Source organism: Pollachius pollachius (assembly GCF_949987615.1).
Source record: "Pollachius pollachius genome assembly, chromosome: 3".
In the NCBI taxonomy this organism is placed as follows: domain Eukaryota; kingdom Metazoa; phylum Chordata; class Actinopteri; order Gadiformes; family Gadidae; genus Pollachius; species Pollachius pollachius.
The window spans coordinates 15,255,360-15,275,097 of NC_136936.1; the positions used below are offsets into that span (position 1 = coordinate 15,255,360).

The 19,738-nt window shown below is 44.3% G+C and overlaps 1 protein-coding gene across 4 annotated transcripts in view; it reads right to left on the bottom strand.

Moving 5' to 3' along the window:
- elna (elastin a) overlaps window positions 1–19,738 on the bottom strand; it is a 45,578-nt gene that overhangs the window by 20,094 nt on the left and 5,746 nt on the right. For 3 of the 4 annotated variants that reach the window (XM_079732158.1, XM_079732156.1, XM_079732155.1), the window contains exons 2-14: window positions 16,187–16,270; window positions 15,137–15,181; window positions 14,258–14,353; window positions 4,394–4,522; window positions 4,229–4,312; window positions 3,568–3,627; window positions 2,945–2,980; window positions 1,597–1,854; window positions 1,254–1,340; window positions 1,082–1,129; window positions 903–965; window positions 726–758; window positions 565–642 (exon numbers count right to left, since the gene is read on the bottom strand). In XM_079732158.1, coding sequence (XP_079588284.1) covers window positions 565–642; window positions 726–758; window positions 903–965; window positions 1,082–1,129; window positions 1,254–1,340; window positions 1,597–1,854; window positions 2,945–2,980; window positions 3,568–3,627; window positions 4,229–4,312; window positions 4,394–4,522; window positions 14,258–14,353; window positions 15,137–15,181; window positions 16,187–16,270 — 1,101 coding nt within the window. The remainder of the gene's footprint in view (window positions 1–564; window positions 643–725; window positions 759–902; window positions 966–1,081; window positions 1,130–1,253; window positions 1,341–1,596; window positions 1,855–2,944; window positions 2,981–3,567; window positions 3,628–4,228; window positions 4,313–4,393; window positions 4,523–14,257; window positions 14,354–15,136; window positions 15,182–16,186; window positions 16,271–19,738) is intronic. The other variant, XM_079732157.1, reaches the window with a different exon arrangement.

A 19,738-nucleotide genomic window follows, 5' to 3' on the forward strand; every position in this document is an offset into this window, starting at 1 on the left:
CCCAATATGGCATTTAAACAATTTTTACAGTCTCATCAATGTCATCCAATATATTTTTAAATAAAACCAATATTGTTAACATGATACAGAAGACAGATTTAAGAACACCTCAATAATCTGCAAGCTTATGTTTGACTGACGTATGGTCATATCAGACGCTGAAGAGAAACAGTTTGAAGGCCAACATGGCATCCTTCCCCCTGTGTCCGTCGGCTGAAATAACACCTAGTAACACACTCTGGACCTTGACGGGAACAGTCAAGGGATGGCCATGTCTAATATGAAACAGCAGTAACCAAGAAGTGTTCAGTAGTGTTGTTGTAGCAGTTGTGTTGTTTCCATTAACACAAATACGCCTCTTCCTCAGCAGTGATGAACCCATTGATTCACCCACCATACACATCCTGGGAGAGGTAGAGGGGCTAGAGCTGTATAACCAACAGCAATTTTCCAGCGGTGGCCGCAAGAGAGAGTACCTGGCTGCCAGCAGAGGCCTGGCTGCTACCAGACTTGATTTTTTCCGATCATACCAGGAGGATTAAGGATTTTCTTCTTTTTTTTTACCTGGCGCTTTGGGTGTTTTGAGCGGATATCCATGGAACACCCCGGGTTGCATTGGTCCACTGTAGCCACGGCCTCCTGCTGTATTGGAATGAAGTAACTAAGTGTATGACTCATACTACCTAAAGTCCTGCGTTCCAATGTGTGAGTGAAGATATAATTACCTGTGCCTGCTCCCCCCTGACCTCCACCGGGAACTATGGAGACACAAATCAAGATGAGGGTTTCGAATTGTCATCTCTTGCCTTTTACAGCCAGACACCCTCAGATAGCAGTACATTTGATATCATGGATAAAAAAGCATTATTGCGCTGCCAAGTTGTATAATTGTGTCTCCCTACGTGATTTCGCGTTTAGTCCAGTGCCAGTGGCAACCCCGGGGAGAACTCCAAGACCACCGAACCCTGGACGGAAACACAATGGGCCGGTCACATTGCATGAGGAACCAAGTTAACATCAACCAGAAAGGACAGGATCCAGGCACCCTGATAACCAATAAGTAAGAGGGGACTATTCCTACCTTGTCCTGGTACGAGGCCTCCTTGGTACAGGCCAGGCAGGCCAACACCTGACACAGCCGATGAGACACAAGATATGTATTACATGAAGTTTATATTACGGTGAGTGAATGAGATCTGAAATGAGGTGGATCTTCAGATAGGATGTAGGTGTATGTTTGTGTCTGTCCAAACCTGGCAGTTTTGCAGCTTTCTTAGCAGCAGCAGCTGCAGCAGCAGGATTGACTCCTCCGGGCAGTCCCGTCTGGGGAATGACAGGCACTACCAAAACACAGACATGAAACACAATTGTGGATGCAAATCCAATCCTGAGCATTGATTCAACGCAGCCGGCAGCTGACTCTAACCAGACATCCTTTTTGTGATTACATTTTCAAATTTCATTTTGCCACGTATTGTGCGATTATGTGTACATGAGCCTGCATGTGTGTTTTCTTTCAAAGTGATCAAGGCACATTTTTTTCGTGTACCACGTCATTCATTACAAATCAAACTGTTCATTAACCAGTATTTATACCTCCAGCAGGAACTGCAGCTCCGGTTCCAGCACCCCCAGGCCCATATCCAGCACCCCCAGGCCCATATCCTGCACCCCCAGGCCCATATCCTGCACCCCCAGGCCCATATCCTGCACCACCAGGCCCATATCCTGCACCCCCAGGCCCATATCCTGCACCACCAGGCCCATATCCTGCACCCCCAGGCCCATATCCTGCACCACCAGGCCCATATCCCGCACCACCAGGCCCATATCCTGCACCCCCAGGCCCATATCCTGTGGAAACCAGTGTACATTGAGTCTGGTGCAAGGGAAAAGGAGTAATACAGATATTAAGGAAAATATTTTCAAACTATTTACGGAGCAATGGTTCAGAAGGACCACAGTAGTGACTGTAGTGAGAGTGAGAGTGAGTACTGGAATGAGTGATCCCTGTGTTAAAACAACAACTCTGTCTGACTTTGGGTCCAGCAGTGGGAGCCAGCATGGATAGGACATCAACCCCATATCCATCATTAAATGCTTCATTTCTCTGGCTAGGAAATAAGATGTCGGCTTCTTGCTCAATAATGCTTTACAGCCGTATTAAACACACCGGCCTGTTTGTTTAACCTTCCTCTTCCATGTTGAATCGAATACTTTGCCCAAAGGGCTTCCAGTCTACTGGTTGTAAGTATGTGGTCTGCAGCGATTGTTTGGCGTAAGATAGAAGAGTTTTCCAAAGCAATGTAATGTTATTGTTTTCTCATACATCTTGTTCGGATCACTGAGGTTGGAACCGAAAGCTCCTCGTTTGTCAACCAATGCTGAAGTACTGGATTTTGATTTGTCTCATATTATGACTGTATGCTTAATCAGACGTTAAAAATAAGCTCATGTGCCCTCAAACTATCCAAAGGTAATAAACGAATGTACACTTGTTTGCCAAGCATTGCTGGTTATATTACCAATAAATTGGCAACATTGAAAATGTATGCCTTCCAATAGAATAGCAATAAAGAAAAAAAAAACATTGCAGACCCAAGAGAGAAAAGCAAGGTGGAACGTTTCAGGTGGGAAGTTCCATGTTCTGCCATGTTTTTCCACACCATTGTATTGAGGTCAGTTGATTTGCCTCATTAGTTGCACATCTGGCTTGGTGCTAATTACAACATCCAGATGTTCAAAGAAAGTTCACCTTGGGAACCTGGAACACCTCTGCAAAAAACTGATCAATGATCTTTCCTATACACAACCAAGACAGACGGATCCTTCTTTTTGCTGAATCAAAATTGTCAACGTGAATGGGACCGTTGAGGGATTGTGTAAGTATTTAGCAAATCGAAAGAAACATTTTGGAAATGAAAGATGATGAGGGTCAGCTTACCTCCTTTCGGTGGTTTGGGACCTTTGATTCCTGCACCTGTGAAAAGGATGGTCAGACAGTCCGATAAATAATACTTATTATTGACTTTAGTATTAATAAGACTACAACTGCCAATGACCGCTTTTACTAGTAAATATATTGAAGGTTAGAACATCATTTTGTTACTGTTATTGGGAAGAAGGAAGATCAAGAGAATAAAGGAAAGGATTACGCTGGATCATTTTAATTTGTTTACCAAATTCCATAATTCTGTACTTTCTGCTCTGTTTCCATTTAAATTACATTTCCATGTCATCATTAAGCAACTAGAATTTAGAGCTTCGATTCAAAGTGACTCACATGTGAGGCTGAGCAAAATAAACCAGACAAACAATAGTGGATTGAGTACAGAGTGCGAAAGTAAAGAGTGTCTATGGGAGAGTTCAGAGAGGCTACTGGAAAGTGAAGAGTGGCTATAAGAGAGTGCAGAGTGGCTGTAGGAGACACTATCTCTAAGAGAGGCTATCTCTAAGCATCTAACGCTACATTCCTGGATTGAAAATAACAGATCAATCCATGAATACAGCCACACATCCCTTGGGGACACCGACTGTGTAAGGTGCAGTCTCTAATGTTTGCATTACCCAGGCCTGGCTGCAGACCAGCGCCTCCCAACCCGCCTCCTGGCAAGACTCCCCCATAGCCTAGAGAGACACAGTGGTGAAGACGGAGGTGGCGTCAAAGATAAAGCGGGGGACGTATTAGTTATTGATCAGAGTGTCGACCTGTGTTGTTTTTAAACCTGGGTCTAGTCCACCTAGATGCACGCCATGTGCTCCATAGCCTGAGGGAGAAATGGTTATGAGACCCAGGTGGCTAGGTTTGAATTGGACATTTTGTCTGTGTAATAACCCCGATTTATGACTTGGTGTGGGAGGCGGATTCTCACTGCAGGCCCACGGTTCAAGCTGCCAAACAGCTGAGTTTTGCATTAGAAGCCCTATCAGCTATCACTGGTAGTGAGTAGCTGGTGCTTGGTCTCCAAAGTGCTGAGTAGCTATTTGGTTAGCAAGAAACATTGCCATCAAGTCAGGGGGGCAGGGTGAGAAAATGTTTCCTGCTGATGGATGTGTGTGTGGATTTGGCAAAACTCAAATTAACACTGAGTTGTCAAAAGTCCAAAAAGAAAACTATACAGGATTTGAGGTTTGTATCAGCGTTGCTGTTTCATCAAACTCTCATTAAGGGTTCATGCAATAAGGATGTGACAGGAGAAAGCTACTATGCAATAAAGCTATCTAATACCTGGTTTGGGACCCTTCTGCCCCGCTCCACCAGGGAAAAAGCCACCTGCTCCACCGACATGCCCTCCGTATCCACCGTAGCCACCTTGAGGGGAGATACAAGGAGCAAGGCTTAGTGAAGGACAACACTGCTCTTGAATAGGCGATGACCCCCTCTACCACATACCTCCTGCTCCAACTCCACCAGCCCCAAGACCTCCGGCCCCTTGACCTCCAGCTCCTAGACCAACAGCACCTAGCCCTCCAGCACCTAGACCTCCAGCAGCTAGACCCCCAGCACCGAGGTTCCCATAGCCTAAGACATGGAGAGATATAGATGGTTGCAGTGAGAGAGAGCTATCTGTATTTCAGCACATTCAAACTGATTTAAAACTTCTCTTGGCCTGTAGATGCTGCATATTCTGATGAATCAATGCTAAATCATTTTTTGCAGACTGTACTTTAAGTTAAACCTGGGAGATTTCCTTGGTTTCTTATGAAAAATTAGTTGGAGTTTTGGCCGAACGACAGGGTTGTATTCCAGACCCGCACTTTCTCTTAAGGATGTTCCATTCCGTCTGCCTGTCTGACTACAAACACCAGAGGGAGCAATTTCGGTTTTTGCACAGTTGAGGCGAAAACGTAGTTTAAAACGCTTGCCGCAGCAACATAGTCTGGAGATTCTTCAGAGTGGCCATGGGGGGAAAATCATCTCCTTCCCAAATGGCTGCTATGCATGAATAGAGTTCTATCCCAGCATGGACTTTGTACACTGACACGAACTGTGAGATGCTGGAAAGAGAAGCATAGAAAGGAAAATAATACAGACAAAGTGATCTAACCACTAATATACACTCAAAAACCAAGAGATGCTGCAAAATAACAACATGGGACCAGACCTCAGGACATAGATTTGAGGACATTAAATAATGTTTCGAAGCTGGAAAACTTAATTTGTGCCTCAATGTAGTTTGTGTTTTAAGTCAACTTAACTTTTGGCAGTGTGCACTTTGGACACAAGAACCTTCAACTTTTTCTGTTATGCACAATTATATGGATAAACTGTGCCAAGGGACTTGATATGTCATGTTTATATGGAGAGAAAGAGCTGTGATATAATCTTATGGGTACAATCTTGATACAAAGAAATCTCTTTTGGCTTCTTAAAACTGTCTCTAAAAGGGCTGATGCTATACTGCAATAAAGGCATATAAACTGTGATTCTGTCAGTGCTTTTACTATGGAGCAACACAACAGATGGATGGTAAAAAATTGGTCCAATTGTTGACGGATGATCTCCCTATTCAACCATCGATTGCAAGATTTCTATGGCAAGATTTCACCCTTAGATAGAGAGAGAGAGACAGAGAGAGAGAGAGAGAGAGAGAGAGAGAGAGAGAGAGAGAGAGAGAGAGAGAGAGAGAGAGAGAGAGAGAGAGAGAGAGAGAGAGAGAGAGAGAGAGAGAGAGAGAGAGAGAGAGAGAGACGGGACAGACAAACCGACACATGGAAGTGTGCTGGTTCAAAACCCAGTCAAAACAAGTGTACTGCTGACCTTGCCTGGTGCTTGGAAAACCCATAATGCACTACTCAGTGCAACATGAGCTCAATCTAAACTAGATGACCAACAATAATCCATCTCCGTCAACATCTCCTGCTTGACTCTCCTTGAGTGCTTAAACATCCCCAGACTCACCTCGAGGTAAGACAAGACTTATAAGCAAATGGTTCCAAGGTTTTGTTGGATTTCAGCTTCTCTGGCTTAAGACATAAGGATCCCCATAAATTGTCAAGTGCTGCAAAAACCGCAGAAGTAGATGTATCTAAAGTTATAGAACAAGAATTGGGGGAGAAAGCAAGTATTATCTTACAAAGAGACTGTTGTATTATAAAGTAATGTTTTAATGAGGGAATTTGGCAGCTGTTGCTTGGGAGATAAATATGAGCCAGACCAACATATGTCTGAGTCTCTGTCTAAGAGAGAGAGAGGGAGAGAGGGAGGGAGAGATGGAGAGAGCGAGCTAGAGACAGAAGGAGTGTGTGAAGTGAATGTGAACACACTGAGAAAAGGTTCAGGCCTTGTGGCCTGTGGTCACATGTGCATCTTATATTGAATATATGATCTGAGGCCATGACAAATGCATCTCAGCGATCACTCGACATTGGACATGGCAGGTGACTGATTGTAATGGTGATAAGAGTGGGGCCACATAGCGAACCACACTGAAAACATGTTTGGGGTTGGGCACCAACCAACTGACATAGTAGGTTAAAACGTCTGGACCGAGAAAAGGAGACACAACGTAGGCAAACAGTTGCTCCTTCTATGCGTGCACGATGGCGTGTTTGTTTGTTTGTGTGTGTGTGTGTGTGTTTGTGTTTGTGTGTGTGTGTGCATGTGCGTGTGTGTTTGTGTCTGTGTGTGTGTCCATGTGTGTGTGTATGTGGTGGACAGTACAAGCAAAACATTCAAAACAAGGGAATCACCTCATTGTTCATTGAAAGCAAAGCCAATTTAATTAACATATTGTAAGCAATGCTTCTTTAAGGCTCCAAGCAAAAGGAGAATTTGGCAAGAATATCTTTTGGCCATTTCACTTTGCATGATATTGTTCAATTGATTTTAAAATAAGGATACGGATGGTCTGTTTCGGATCTGTTTACACCAAGCTGCCCCAACAAGCCGGCCTTTGTTTTCCCTGCCGTTATTTCAGTACGTCACCTCACACAAACAGAGCTCACACATAGGTCTTTGGAAGTCCTTCCTCGTTTAGTTTGTTTTAATCAAAGGCTTACACCAAGGAAACACTGCACCCTGACTGTCCGTCACAACAGATGAGGGATTATTCTTGTCCCCTAATAATCAGCAAAGTGGAACTGTTCATTCCTGACAACATGCAGAACACTTTCCAGACCGAGGCTTTTACACTTGATGACCCAGGCCACAAAGAGTCACAGGAGGAAGTCCTGGAGGGGGGTGAACCAGCAGCTTGTGTCCTTGTAAGGCGGAATCATGCATAACGTGTTGTTAATAAGATACAAGGGACGGAAACCCAAAGCCACAGCACAGAAAGAACTTGGACACCGGAGTAATTGGGAAGAAAAACAGCACTTTGCTCGCTTGCATCATACTTTCCCTACAGCTCAGGTCCCAAAAAAGAAACAAAATGATTGAATACAAATATTTTCCCATTCACAAGTCACCGCTTGAATTCACGTCCGCACAGTGACAAGTGCACCTGAAGGTTGATGGGTGAGTTTAAGTTGTGTTCGGGCGTGGAAATAAAGAAGGAATGAACACAACCGTAGCGTTTTAATTGTGGTGAAAGTGATGTCAGCTAAAGGTTTTGCACGCACAAAGGAGCAAGTCTTTGCTAACAGCCGTGACACGGAGATGAAGAACTGATTGGAGCAACGTACGGTCTATGGTGCCCGCCGCCCAGCAGCGTTGGTGTTACTACTGAAGCACAACGTTGGGGCTGAGATGGGCCAGACAATATGGCGATGGTTGTTTCACTGGACATGTTCTCAAACCCATGTCCAACACAAGTGGTGGACGTGGGCCAATGTGAACGAGGGGGATCTGGTTTCAATCTCATCTCTGAAACATCTTGCCTGCTCTCCACAGGGTTAAGTAAGGTAATCCTCTGTTTCTAAACCAGAGGAATATAAGAACATTAATCAAAGCAGAGTTTTCAATGTTGCATTCCTTCGTTTTTTTATGGCTCTCCCATACCTCCACTTCTTTCCCTCTCTTTCTCCCTCTTTGTTTCTTTCTGCCTTATTCTCAGACGATAGTGAGGCTGTTTAACATAGGAGGTGTGAGGAGCCACCAGATCATGGTTTAAATACTTAAACCATGAGCTCCTTTCCCACACTCTCTCTCTTTCTCTCGTCTCTCTCTCTCCCTCCCTCCCTCCCTCCGTTCACCTTTCGTATTAATTGGTGCTGAGTTTAATTTGTGATACAAAGGAGTACTATGGCAGCAGGTATTCACCATAACCAACAGCAAGCTGGTGTGAAGCAGATCTCAAGCTGAACAATTCAAATGTCAAGGAGTATTTTTGTCTCAAATAAATAGATATATTGTTCATTTTTAGAATGCATGGTCTTATCTTCAAAACCCTCTTGTTAACAGCATCTGACTGCTGAAGTCGATTAAGTTGAGATAATTATATAAAGCAATGCAATGGTTGTGTGTGTGTGTGTGTGTGTGTGTGTGTGTGTGTGTGTGTGTGTGTGTGTGTGTGTGTGTGTGTGTGTGTGTGTTTGTTTGTGGTAGGTCAGAGGGTGGATCAGCTCAGACGGTGAGGCTCTCCGAAATCACAGATGATCAAAGAGGTCCACACAACAGACTGATCAGAATGTAAGAGGGTGAGAGTTCAGTTTTGCGCTAGGAGGCCTTTTGGGTTGAAGGAGATGCTGTGATGATGGTTAAGCACAAATTCCTGAGCATGAACAAAAAAACCTCAAAAACCTTTGTTGAAAACCGTAGAAATACGGGTTTGTGATCGATCGTGAGCTGAAAAGATTACTCGGCCACGGTGGTCCCACAGTTCACATAATTCACTGTAACGACCGAGCCTGTCGTCATCATGTCCATTCACTGACATGACACAAGATTTCTATCGGTATCAAATCATCGCAAGGAGCGCTGAACCTCACATCGCTGGATGAGTGCCATTCGTGTGAGGTTACACAAGGCAGCTTTCATCCGGATTAAAGCAAAAGGAGATGCCGCACTGATTCGAGATCGCGTGAGACAGTGGGACATACACAATTCCACCCATGACCTCCCCAGCTTCTTGTCACTTTCAGGTCCTGCGTGCTGTCAGTCACCGGCACGAGGCTATGAAAAGCAGATCTAGGAGCATGTTGGAGTAATTAAGAATTCACAAACTCAGAGCGATGCATACAAACTCTCCCTCTCTCTATTTTCCTGGACGGTATCAGACAGCCAAGAATTGTTTTCACTTTTTCTGTTTCCCACTTTTTCCATGGAGTCGTCGGCATTACTCAATGATGTGTCCCAAAGCTTTCACCCCATTTATTGTACCAGAGGACTCCAGGTTCAAACCTGTCAGCCCTGCTTTGGACATGAAGCATTAGATTCGGTCTTCCTCACAGTGTTTTCGTATGTCTTCTCTTTCTGGACTAGGTCAACAGTGCTATCCATCTTGCAATGTAGGAAGTGAGTTGTGAAACCCCACATCGTTGGTCAACACATACTTTCACCCACGTCAATTGAGTGAGAGGGGGGGGAGCAGGGGGTGGCTGATGGTTCTCAGAAACAGCTCCAACTTAACGGTAACTATTTGAAGCATTATGTGTAATACATTACACTTATGTTGGGTGGTACGAACTACAGCAACGTCAGGCTGAACCGGTCCGGTGACGTCGGTCTGTCTCTGCCTTGTATGAACTTTCCCAGTCCTTTAACTCTGCAGCACACTCCATCCACCCTGACACGCCTTGATTCATATATAGTACTTCTGGGCCAGGTGACCTTACTGCGTGGTTTCATTGAGTCCTGGGCAAATCTACGCCTTGTCGTGTCGTGACATAAACAGTGATATCATTGCACACAGCCAACAGATATGTAATCAGGCAGGAGCGGGACCACAGAGCTCTCGTTTTGTCTTTTATGCTGGACCAAAAAGACGCTGTGATGTCCTTTAGTATTTTTTAAGCCTCTTTTAAACAAGTTCAACGGTTGCCAACTCAGAGCTCCAGCAAGTTTGTCCACAGTGCCTCCTTAGTTTGGCACGCACATAGCGTGCAAAGCAATGACGAGGGCAGATACAAAACACAACCATTCACAAACAATAAAAATGTGGGATAAGGGATCCCGAAACTTCACTGACAATCTTTCATAACACGATTCCATGGAAATCACTACCTTGTTCTTTCAACCACATTTTATGTGCAAAGAATGAGAAAGGTCAGCATAGCCTAACAGCAGTCGGTAGAAGAAGCCAGTGGTCACGGTATGTAGAGCTGGCCAACCGAGTTACCTCTAGCAGATGGTCCCCACATGCCTCCACCCTGCGTATCCATCGCATTCTTTCTTGACTAGTCAGGGTTGCAATAGACAGGTCGGCTCACTTCCGAATTGGCCCGTCAACACGCAGCAAGGGGTTCACTGAGTTAGCCCTAAAAGCATTTTCTAAGTTCCTTAGTGTTTGTGGGGCAGCAAATTAGATAGCATAGCTATCTGAAGCCTTTTAACGTAACACATGGATGCCAACCTCATGGTTAGAAATAAGCAAGGCTTGGTGTTTTGGTGGTTAATTGAATATACAGTAAACAAGGGGATTACTACTTTGAATGAAAGGTTTAACAGTGGGTTGACCATGAATAGCTCCAGTGTATCTAAAAAGCAATCCCACAGACCTGATGGCCTTTCAACCCCAAATATCCAGATTTTCTTCCTGGCATTACCATTGATAGATCCGAGTTTAACAACTTCAACCTCCCATTGTGGGATTGGCTGTGCCTAACCCTAACGGTACCGTAATGTAGCAGTTTCTTCAGATGATAGACTACAAACGTAATTTTCTACTGTAAATATAGACGACGAAAGAAGACTCTTTTGAACAAGCAGGCGTTTTGGATTCAGCTTGATTCAGCCACTTGGGACTGGTTCCCAGCCTCCTGTGATTCAATGATTTCTCTTAATGAAAGCTTTGGGAAATCAGAGCAGTGTAATTTCTAAACAACACGAGGTGTGCTGCTGCCAGATGGACGAGTGAATGCACCCTGCTCCAGCCCCCCTGGCTGACCGCGGAGTGGTACTCCCCCCTGCAAAGACAATCGGGGAAAACATCGGAAAGAACAACCGACGTTGGCGGGAAAGCTGGTCCCCATAAAAATAGAAAAATAAAAAAACGACTTACAGAGGCAGAACACAATTGAGTGTGAACAGGCTGGATGCTTGTTATGTTGTGTTTGACCAATCCTGTTTAAATATGGTTTAAGTTAGGTTAAAGACAACAAGGAAGGAGATCAAAACCCTGAGGTTTCGCTGGATCAGTGGACGACAGTTAATGACTGTTGACTGGCTTTTCTTGACCTATATTATCATCATGAACCGAGTAATTGGCGATGCTAACTGGCACGTGGTTGTTTATTGCACCGCTGGCGTTTTTGTCCAAGGTTTTTACTCAGAGGCGAAGTAAATAAAAGGAAGAGAGAATGTCAAGGTTAAGTCAAATAGATTTGCTGCAATGTATATAATCAAAGACAAAAGATCGAGATCTTTGTGTGTGCGAGTGCATGTGCGTACACGTGTGTCAGTGCAGAAGTTGGTTCATTGGACATGTCCCCAAACAACTGACGGTAAATCTGCTTGCTTGTAGTATCAATTATATTGGCTCCAAGTAACAAATGTTTACGTTAAATATTTTCATACACACATACAGTGTATGGGCACCGTCCCATACATGAACAGGCCTTCTAGGCTGTGAAAGCTCTGATTACAGGTCTGAGCTGCGATAATGCACAGCATATGTGCACCAAATGACTTTTGATGCAAGTACTCGCTGTACACCTGCATCTGCTCCTCTCTCCCTCTCAAGTCCTCATCTCAGTCACTCCTCTGTTCTGCTCTGCTTCTACCCCCAGTAACCCAATGCCCGATTATGTGTTTGCAGTACATGCACGTGTGTGTGTGTCTGTTCGTGCCAAACACTCTTTATTGTCTGTGATGGATCAAGTGGAGGATGGATTGTCTCCCTTCTATCTACTTATTGTCTCCATCCTCCTTAATATCCCACTTAACTTTGGCACTTTCGTGTACCTTGTTTCCATTGGCTTCAAGCCTCTTCCTCTTCCTGTTGAGGACGAGGAGCCCACCCGACGAGAACATGCACAGCTGCTTCAAAGTGAGGCTCTGATATAAACCAGAGGGACCGAGAGGAATCCTGAGGCATCTCTGTGAGTGGTAGAAAGACCCTGCGCACATGCAAGCAGACTCATATGCAATGTGTGGTGTTTGATAATTAAAAGGATATGGTCACAGTCTCCGAGCCTGGGTGATAACAGGTATTTACTGGGTCAGGGTAGATTGTCAGCACTCCCAGCTGCTGGAATTATGGTGTTTACAAAGTTTGACAAATGCTTGGCATTTTAGCATCTATTGAAATGCATAATAAAAGGCATCTTTATACTTTGTATTTCAATAAAAAGGTGTCTGGGAAGTCAATTTGTTGCTTCTTCAACTAATGCAGAAAAGAAGGAGGCCAGGATCTAACAGCTGTTAACAAGTCAGAAATTGCCTTTCGAAGACACAGTATTTTACCAATCCGGATTTCGACAGAATACACAATAATTGGAGCCGTTGCTGGACCTGGCATTAGCTGTACAGAAATTTAGAGCGGTTACAGCAAGTTTCTACATCTGCAGTTAAGGGATGATACTCTTTAGCCAAGGTGTACATCTGTGGAATGCAACCGCACTTTTCTTCATCTTCTGGGGAACAATTTAATGCCTTAGTGTGTGTGCTTGCTCAGGGCAGATTTTCTTGCATAAATTCTAATACTTAAAGTATCTCTCTGGCATAAAAGCTGCCTATGGTTTATAACCTGGGTTAACGTTCTTTCGGGGATAATTGTTATCTATACAATCATAAACCAAGCAAGGAATGTTCAAAATAATGACTCCGCTCTTGGTGCCTTAGAGTAAAGGGAGGTATCTAATTGAATCTTCATACTAACAAAAAAGATCAATTTTCCAATCCCTTCAAATTCAAGAATCTGGAATGATTTAAAGAATAGGCGGTTGATTGATTTAAAACCTGTCATTTTAGGTCACTTTTTCATAGTCATTCCAGATAAATGGCTCAATAAATTGAACAGCAGCTGGGAACAGGTTACGACTCCTCGGTGACTCCTGGTCTCTGGGAGGAGGCCTGTGGCTGACCCTCAGCGGCTCCTCTGGCCAGTCGTTAGATCTTTCACTTTCTTCTGTGTTTAGGTGATCTAGCTGTCGGCCTTTTTTTTTCACACAGTGCTCCCCACATTGCTCCAGCTCGCTTAGGGAGGCAGTCGCCTCCAACACACTGTTTGTTTTTTACTTTCTAATCTCATTTTTGCAAGTGAGGCCTGGCAATAGAAGGTACATACAAGAGCCAGGGCATTACTTCCTAGAAAATGCTCATGCTGACCCCGGCCAAAGTCAACTTCCTGCTCACATCTGATATTAGGTCATTTTCACCATTCAGGTCCGCTGGAACTCAATGACTTTGTGAACGAAGGAAGCCCTCCAGAAGACCTCCTGTGCTCCACCCCGGGTCTTATCAGGAATATAGGGTCTTAGTTTGGACGCACCTTATCTGCATGTACAGGGTAGGCCTAGATTGAAATCAGCACAGCTTATGGAAATTCAATTACTGCAAATCCTTTCTGAGGCACTAACACGGTTTACACTAAGGAAAATATTTACAATACCATGTCTGATAAAAACTGGGCAATGGCACATTTCAACAAGGAGGTTTCCAGATATTGTGAGGGCTTGACTTTAAAATAACATTAATCAGTGTGCCGGTACCGCTGTTTTGTCAGGCGTTGAAGGAAGCAAACCCTCTGAAAATCGTCACTTCCTATGATAAAGAGGTGAAGTAGAACAGTCTTCAAAAGTCTGGGCGTCAACGGCAACAGCCAGGAGGAAGTGATACAATGTTGGCCCCCCGTCCTATTAGTATGTTGTACATTACACACTTCACAATGTTGTACAGGGGTGGCCCCCCTCTACGCGAAAGGACTACCCATGCCTACCTGCATAAGTGCTCCTTTTATTACAGCAGCATAGAACAGACAGCACACAATATTGAAGAACCAAATTGTAAGTATGAATACAAATATAACACAATGGACTGTATTGATCTAACCTGGTTTGGGACCCTTTCCACTGGCTCCTGCTGACAAAGATTAAAAAACTCACTTGGGTGGATTAATACATCCAGCACATGCAACATGGGATAACAATAACAAGACTAAAAGGGTTTAGCTAAAAGGGAAAACATGTCTGAACAGTCAATATAGTTGTAGCCTACCTGCAACCAGTCCTCCAGTCCCCAAGCCACCTGTTCCAAGACCACCGGGAAGAAACCCCCCAGGCCCTATACCTCGACCCCCTCCATAACCTCCTGCTGTGGGTTGAACAGAGAAGAACTCGTGATCATCATCCTCATCATCAATGCTACTATCAACATCCACCTCATCGCTAATCAACTGTTGTTGTTACTATCATGATCCATATAGTGTTGATATTTACATTGAAATTTTGAATAAATGTTTTACTTCTAGCCATATGGATGCGCTCTTAGTATAACAGAGACCGGGCCGCAGAACACTAAGGATCCAATGAAGCTGAGATTCCGTCATTGAGGCGTGAGGAACAAGGAGAGCATACTGGGAGCGTTGCCAGTGTCTCAGTGCAGTATCTGTGTTGGGATTCTGCCTTGAATGTGTGATAAGGCCGAGAGGAGATAAGAGTAGCCTCCTACACCCACCCAGAGCACACAGCCCCGGTATCTGCTCTGTGTGGGTGTGCTGCGCGAGGTCTGGCTTTAGAGCCACTTGATGTCCATTAGAGTAGACAATGGTATCTGGGACCACTGGAAAGAGCTCTGGAAGCCACGATGACCAAGAGAATGAAACATAGACCACCCATGAAGCAAAAAAATAGAATTACTGTTTGAATATGAGGGTTGTAAATACAAACAATGAGGGAATGTTTTGTTAGCCATGTTGCTTCCATATTTTGTTTTTCTTTCGAGGGGTATTTGTTTTTCCTTTGGATGCAAGAAAATCGTAATTCAAACTGCAGGCTCCTGGTAAATAGACTAGAGGACCCGCTGGTTCATGTACTAGCCAGACCCGCTGGTTCATGTATAATCCATCAAACTCTTTCCAGAACATCTTTGACTCACCCGCTGCTTTTGCCGGTTTGTAGCCCGCAGGTACTCTCCCGCCACCTTGTAAACATAACAGTGACAGCGAGGGTTAGAGATCAGGTGCATTCTCTTTGACCAGTTCAGGGTAGATTGTTTCACGGAGGGTGTGAAATAAACTGCCGCCGGGTAAATTGTTGAGTGTTAGTGTCGGAAAGGTATTTTCTATCATAAAAAACATTGAATGTCTAATGGTTAGTCTAATGGTTTACACCTGGGTAATGTTACGTGTGAAGGTGTGAAGTGTCATGGGTAATAGGTGTTAGGTCAGTTGGATTGGTAGTGATCAAACTGAGTTTGATCGGTAGTCAGTGTGGTCTTTTTCAATGTTGTCAGGTTAATGGAAAAGTGGTAAATCCCTGCACATGGAATACATCTCCAGAAGACAGCTTAGAATAAGCAGTAATCACTGTAGGGGCCCATTACTGGAGCTTCGTACTGGATATTAGTGGAGTAAGCAAGCAGGATGCCGAGTAAGGTTATAACCCATGTTTTGTATTGATCAGAAAGGAGAAGGAAAGGACCAAATTAAATCATTGTAAACTCTTACACACAGCCCTTTACCTTTGCACCCCAGAACATGAAATGGCCAGACAGCTGTAGGTAGTTTAAAGTTCACCGCTAGCAACCTTGACGCCATGTGGGAGGCGACAATACGTACATTCAGGCAGACAACTGCTATAATTGCTTTGTGATTGACACGAAACAAGACTCAGGGGATGCGCATGTTGTCTTATGTCATTGTGTGATACACGGCCAGACCCTTTTAATTAAAACATTCTGAGCTACATGAAGTCATCCAGATGAACTGATAGATAAGTCACGCACATGCACACACACAACATCGATATTACTGCGCTGTGCGTGTCTTTTATCCTGTGATTCATACCCTACTATAGTGTAAAATATACGGTCCGTAATTTACTTCAATTTATCTTTAAAAATACTTTAAATCACAAACAGATTGTACTTAATTTGGCCCCATCTTCGTCTGCTGGCACACGTCCAGGTGGAAGAGGACGTGGTTACCTGGAAAGAGGGCCGCTCCTGGTCCCGCCCCACCTGGTCCTACTCCACCTGGTCCAACTCCTGCCCCAGCAGGCACGAACACACCTGGAACACACAGCGCATGGAGGACGATGACGAATGACATCACGTGCAACACCTGCACCACTCTCTCAAATCGAGACACTTTAATCATTCTAATTCAGTTTTTTTCCAGAGCCCTCAATCACTGCCATTGTTCCTCAAGGAGTCGGTCCATAAGGGAAAACATTCCCCCCAAGCCCATTTCATCATCGGTGACCCAGACAGCCAACCAAAAAGTCTGTCCGTGGCATAGAGCATTGCCCAGGGTCAGGTCTTTCACGGCGCACATATTGAAACAATGTGGACACAACATCTCCTGCATGGATCAAGGCAACCACAATGTCTTCGAGGGCCTGATTAAGAGGGCGAGAGAGAGAGAGAGGGAGAGAGAGAGAGAGAAGAATCCCAATTGTTTTTTGTGATGAGGTATTGCATTTGGAAGCCCTCCTCTTCCAAACCTCAGCGTTGTGGCTCCGCCCCCTCCCCCAGCCCCCAACGCCCCCCCCCAGGGTCCTGTCTGAGTTCTGGACCTGGCCCAGGGGAACTCCTGAGATGGCTGTCCTGGATCACATCCATGGTGGCCCCGTGGAACCAAAGGAACAATAGCAAAACAATAAAGTGCAATGATTATAAAAAAAAACAGAACGGCTCTAGTGGTTCTGGGACGTTGAACAAGTAAATCCAAGGGGGCCTGACCTCAGGCTGTAATTGTGAAGTTTAATATTTTGAAGGCAAAAACATGGTTTGGATCACTGAATCCACCACACGATGAAGAGGACGGAGACTGTAGAACCACAATCATTATGTTTAATGACTCCTACATGTGTAGGCAGGACAATTCATTTGAGCCACATGTCTAAGCCCTGTGTGTGTATTAGTGTATGTCAACATTATCTGCTCTGGCGTTCCAGCAAAGTGTTTATCAGTGTATGTCAACATTATCAGCTCCGGTGTTCACTCCAAGTGTCTGGGCACTTGGGGATGGATATATCTAGCCATTACTGCCTTGTCAACATCTTTTTTGGGGACTTTTAAATGAAAGGATGTTAACGCATATATCCACATTCATGGAAGTGTTGCTTGAATGAGAGTGCATTTAAATAATGTGCTTATAAACAATCACACACTGATACATACAACATATTTTTGTCATTTTCTTCATCGTCCGGGCTAACCAATGCAGGAAACTAGTCTGGTGTGAAACTAGAAGGCATATGAACCAAGTGTTGGGTGGGTAGTGTTGATGGGTGAGAGTGCATTTGGATGAAAGATTGAGAACAAAAAGGGGTGGTGGGTGACGTTGGCTCATGAACAAATTGAATGAGCAAAGTGTGCAAACTTTGCTGATGTGTGGTTTGGGTGGAAAGTTAATATAACTATGAAACACTGCTTGAAGTGACTTAGGTTAAATTTAAGTTTTGTTTTAAGAGATTGTCCTGATTGAGGTAAGCTTCGGTGGTGCAGTTGCAATAACTTCTCATTCAAATAAGGGGATTTTATTTGTTGTTGGCCAAAAACGATTTAGAAAAGTCTGTGGAATAGATTCTGTAACACGGCTTGTTTTATTATACATAGCTTTTTATAACACGCTATTCGGGACGGGGAGTGTTAAGAGAGGGAGGTTGAATGACAGTTTATTTGAAGAAGCATGGCAGCCATCTTGTTGAAAACAAATGACCTCATGTAAGAACCCATTGACAGATGAGGAGGGGGCTGGGGGGTTCTAAGCTAATCAGAACAGTGAGGGAGCTGGACCGACGCTGGGTTCCTTCAGGATGACCTTGAGGTCTGATTGTAGAGAACTCCAACAAGGCTCAGGAATGCCAAAGAAAGAACAAATGTAATCAAACAGTTGGGCAGATGAGCGATCAATTTCCATGAATTCCATTGCTGAGCGAACAACATTTTGTATTTCCAAGTCTTACGTGTTTGTCTCGTGTGTTTATGCTCCTTGGCAGGACTCTCAGGTGTTGGTAGAGGTCTACCAAGGTGGAGGGATTGTTATTAACTGTGCTCATTGTGCTCCGTAGCAATCAAAAGGAGGATTTCCTGTCTGGGCATTGAAAGCAATGGAGAAAGGGGGAGCTATAGTGTGCTGTGGTTTCCCCCTGGTCGCAATCCAATCTTATTGCATACTGCACTTCAGCAGGGCAACAGGGCACAGGGCATTTGGTTCACTTTGAAACGGCCTGCCTTAGTCCCTTTATTGTCGTCCCCATCAGTAACGGGTATGCTATGTTTCTGCATTTCTATGCTCTTTTCAGATTGATCATGTCCTGATTTTAGTAGGTACGTAAGTCCATTTTTTAGTTTGGCCAGAAGTAAAAATAAATGAATAGAACAGAGGTTGAACTTATTAACACGAATGAATGAAATTGTTTTCAGATTAATGAATTTTATGCCAATAGATAAATACTCAGCAATGGACATATCCCCTATTTAATTGTTATGTCCATTGAACAATGATAAAAAGGTTGAATCATCCAGTTTGGCCCAAGAATTGACGATTCTTCACAACGATTGCCTGTTCACCTGTCATTGATTCTTGATTACCCGGTTTAACCAGAGAGCACGTCAACCGCAGAGACCACGACCACTAGCATATTTATGACCCATGAAGTACAAAACAAAGCATTCATTGAATTGCTGTGTGTGGTCTTACGTTGTTTCATGGAAATCTTTCGTAGCCCACAAGTATGACCTTAGCCTGGCTGTGAGACAACAAACCGCTCACCAGACCCTTGCTTTGTGGTCAATCCTACCAAACTCATGACCGAGATGATGAGGTGACTTAAAAGGGTGTAGTTACAAACAATGTGACTCACTAATGTGGCAATTTCACAACCCTGCACACTGGGTGTTGGTTTATTTCACCCAATTATTCATGACTTGCCAAAAGTAGGAACACTTTGCTCAAAACGTTTACAGGACAGGCTCGATGATGCTGCTGTTACCCTTACAGACCACACACACAGTCTCCTCCCAACCTCCGAGAGCGACCTCCAATGACACAACCGTTAACATGGTGCCCAGATCTGATAGCTGCTCCTAAAAAGGACCAGCCATCGGTTTATGTATCGCTTGACTTCAAAATTACAGCTCTCAACCGCACCCGTCCAATTGAAATATTCTGGTTAACCATTGACTGGACGGTGGAAATGGATCCGTAACCAAAAACAAGTGCACAGCAAATCTGGCGTTATTGCATGAAGGGGAACAGCAGGCATCGTTCTCTTGTGACCGAACAGTCTCTATCTGCACAGCCTGTCTAAGACTGTAGTAAGGGCAGATTGTGATGAGATATGTCACAGCTGCTGCTCTATTTGCCATCCCGTCCCCTCTATTTGCTTTCCAGGAAGAGGTAAGTTATGTCTAAGGAAGTCGATTTGGAAACAATTCGGCCTTTCTGCTGGTTAGATTCTCTACCCCCCACCCCAGCCTCGTCTTTCCCCCAGAACCGGGCCCAGGCTGGGCTGCTGGAGCCCCATTCCG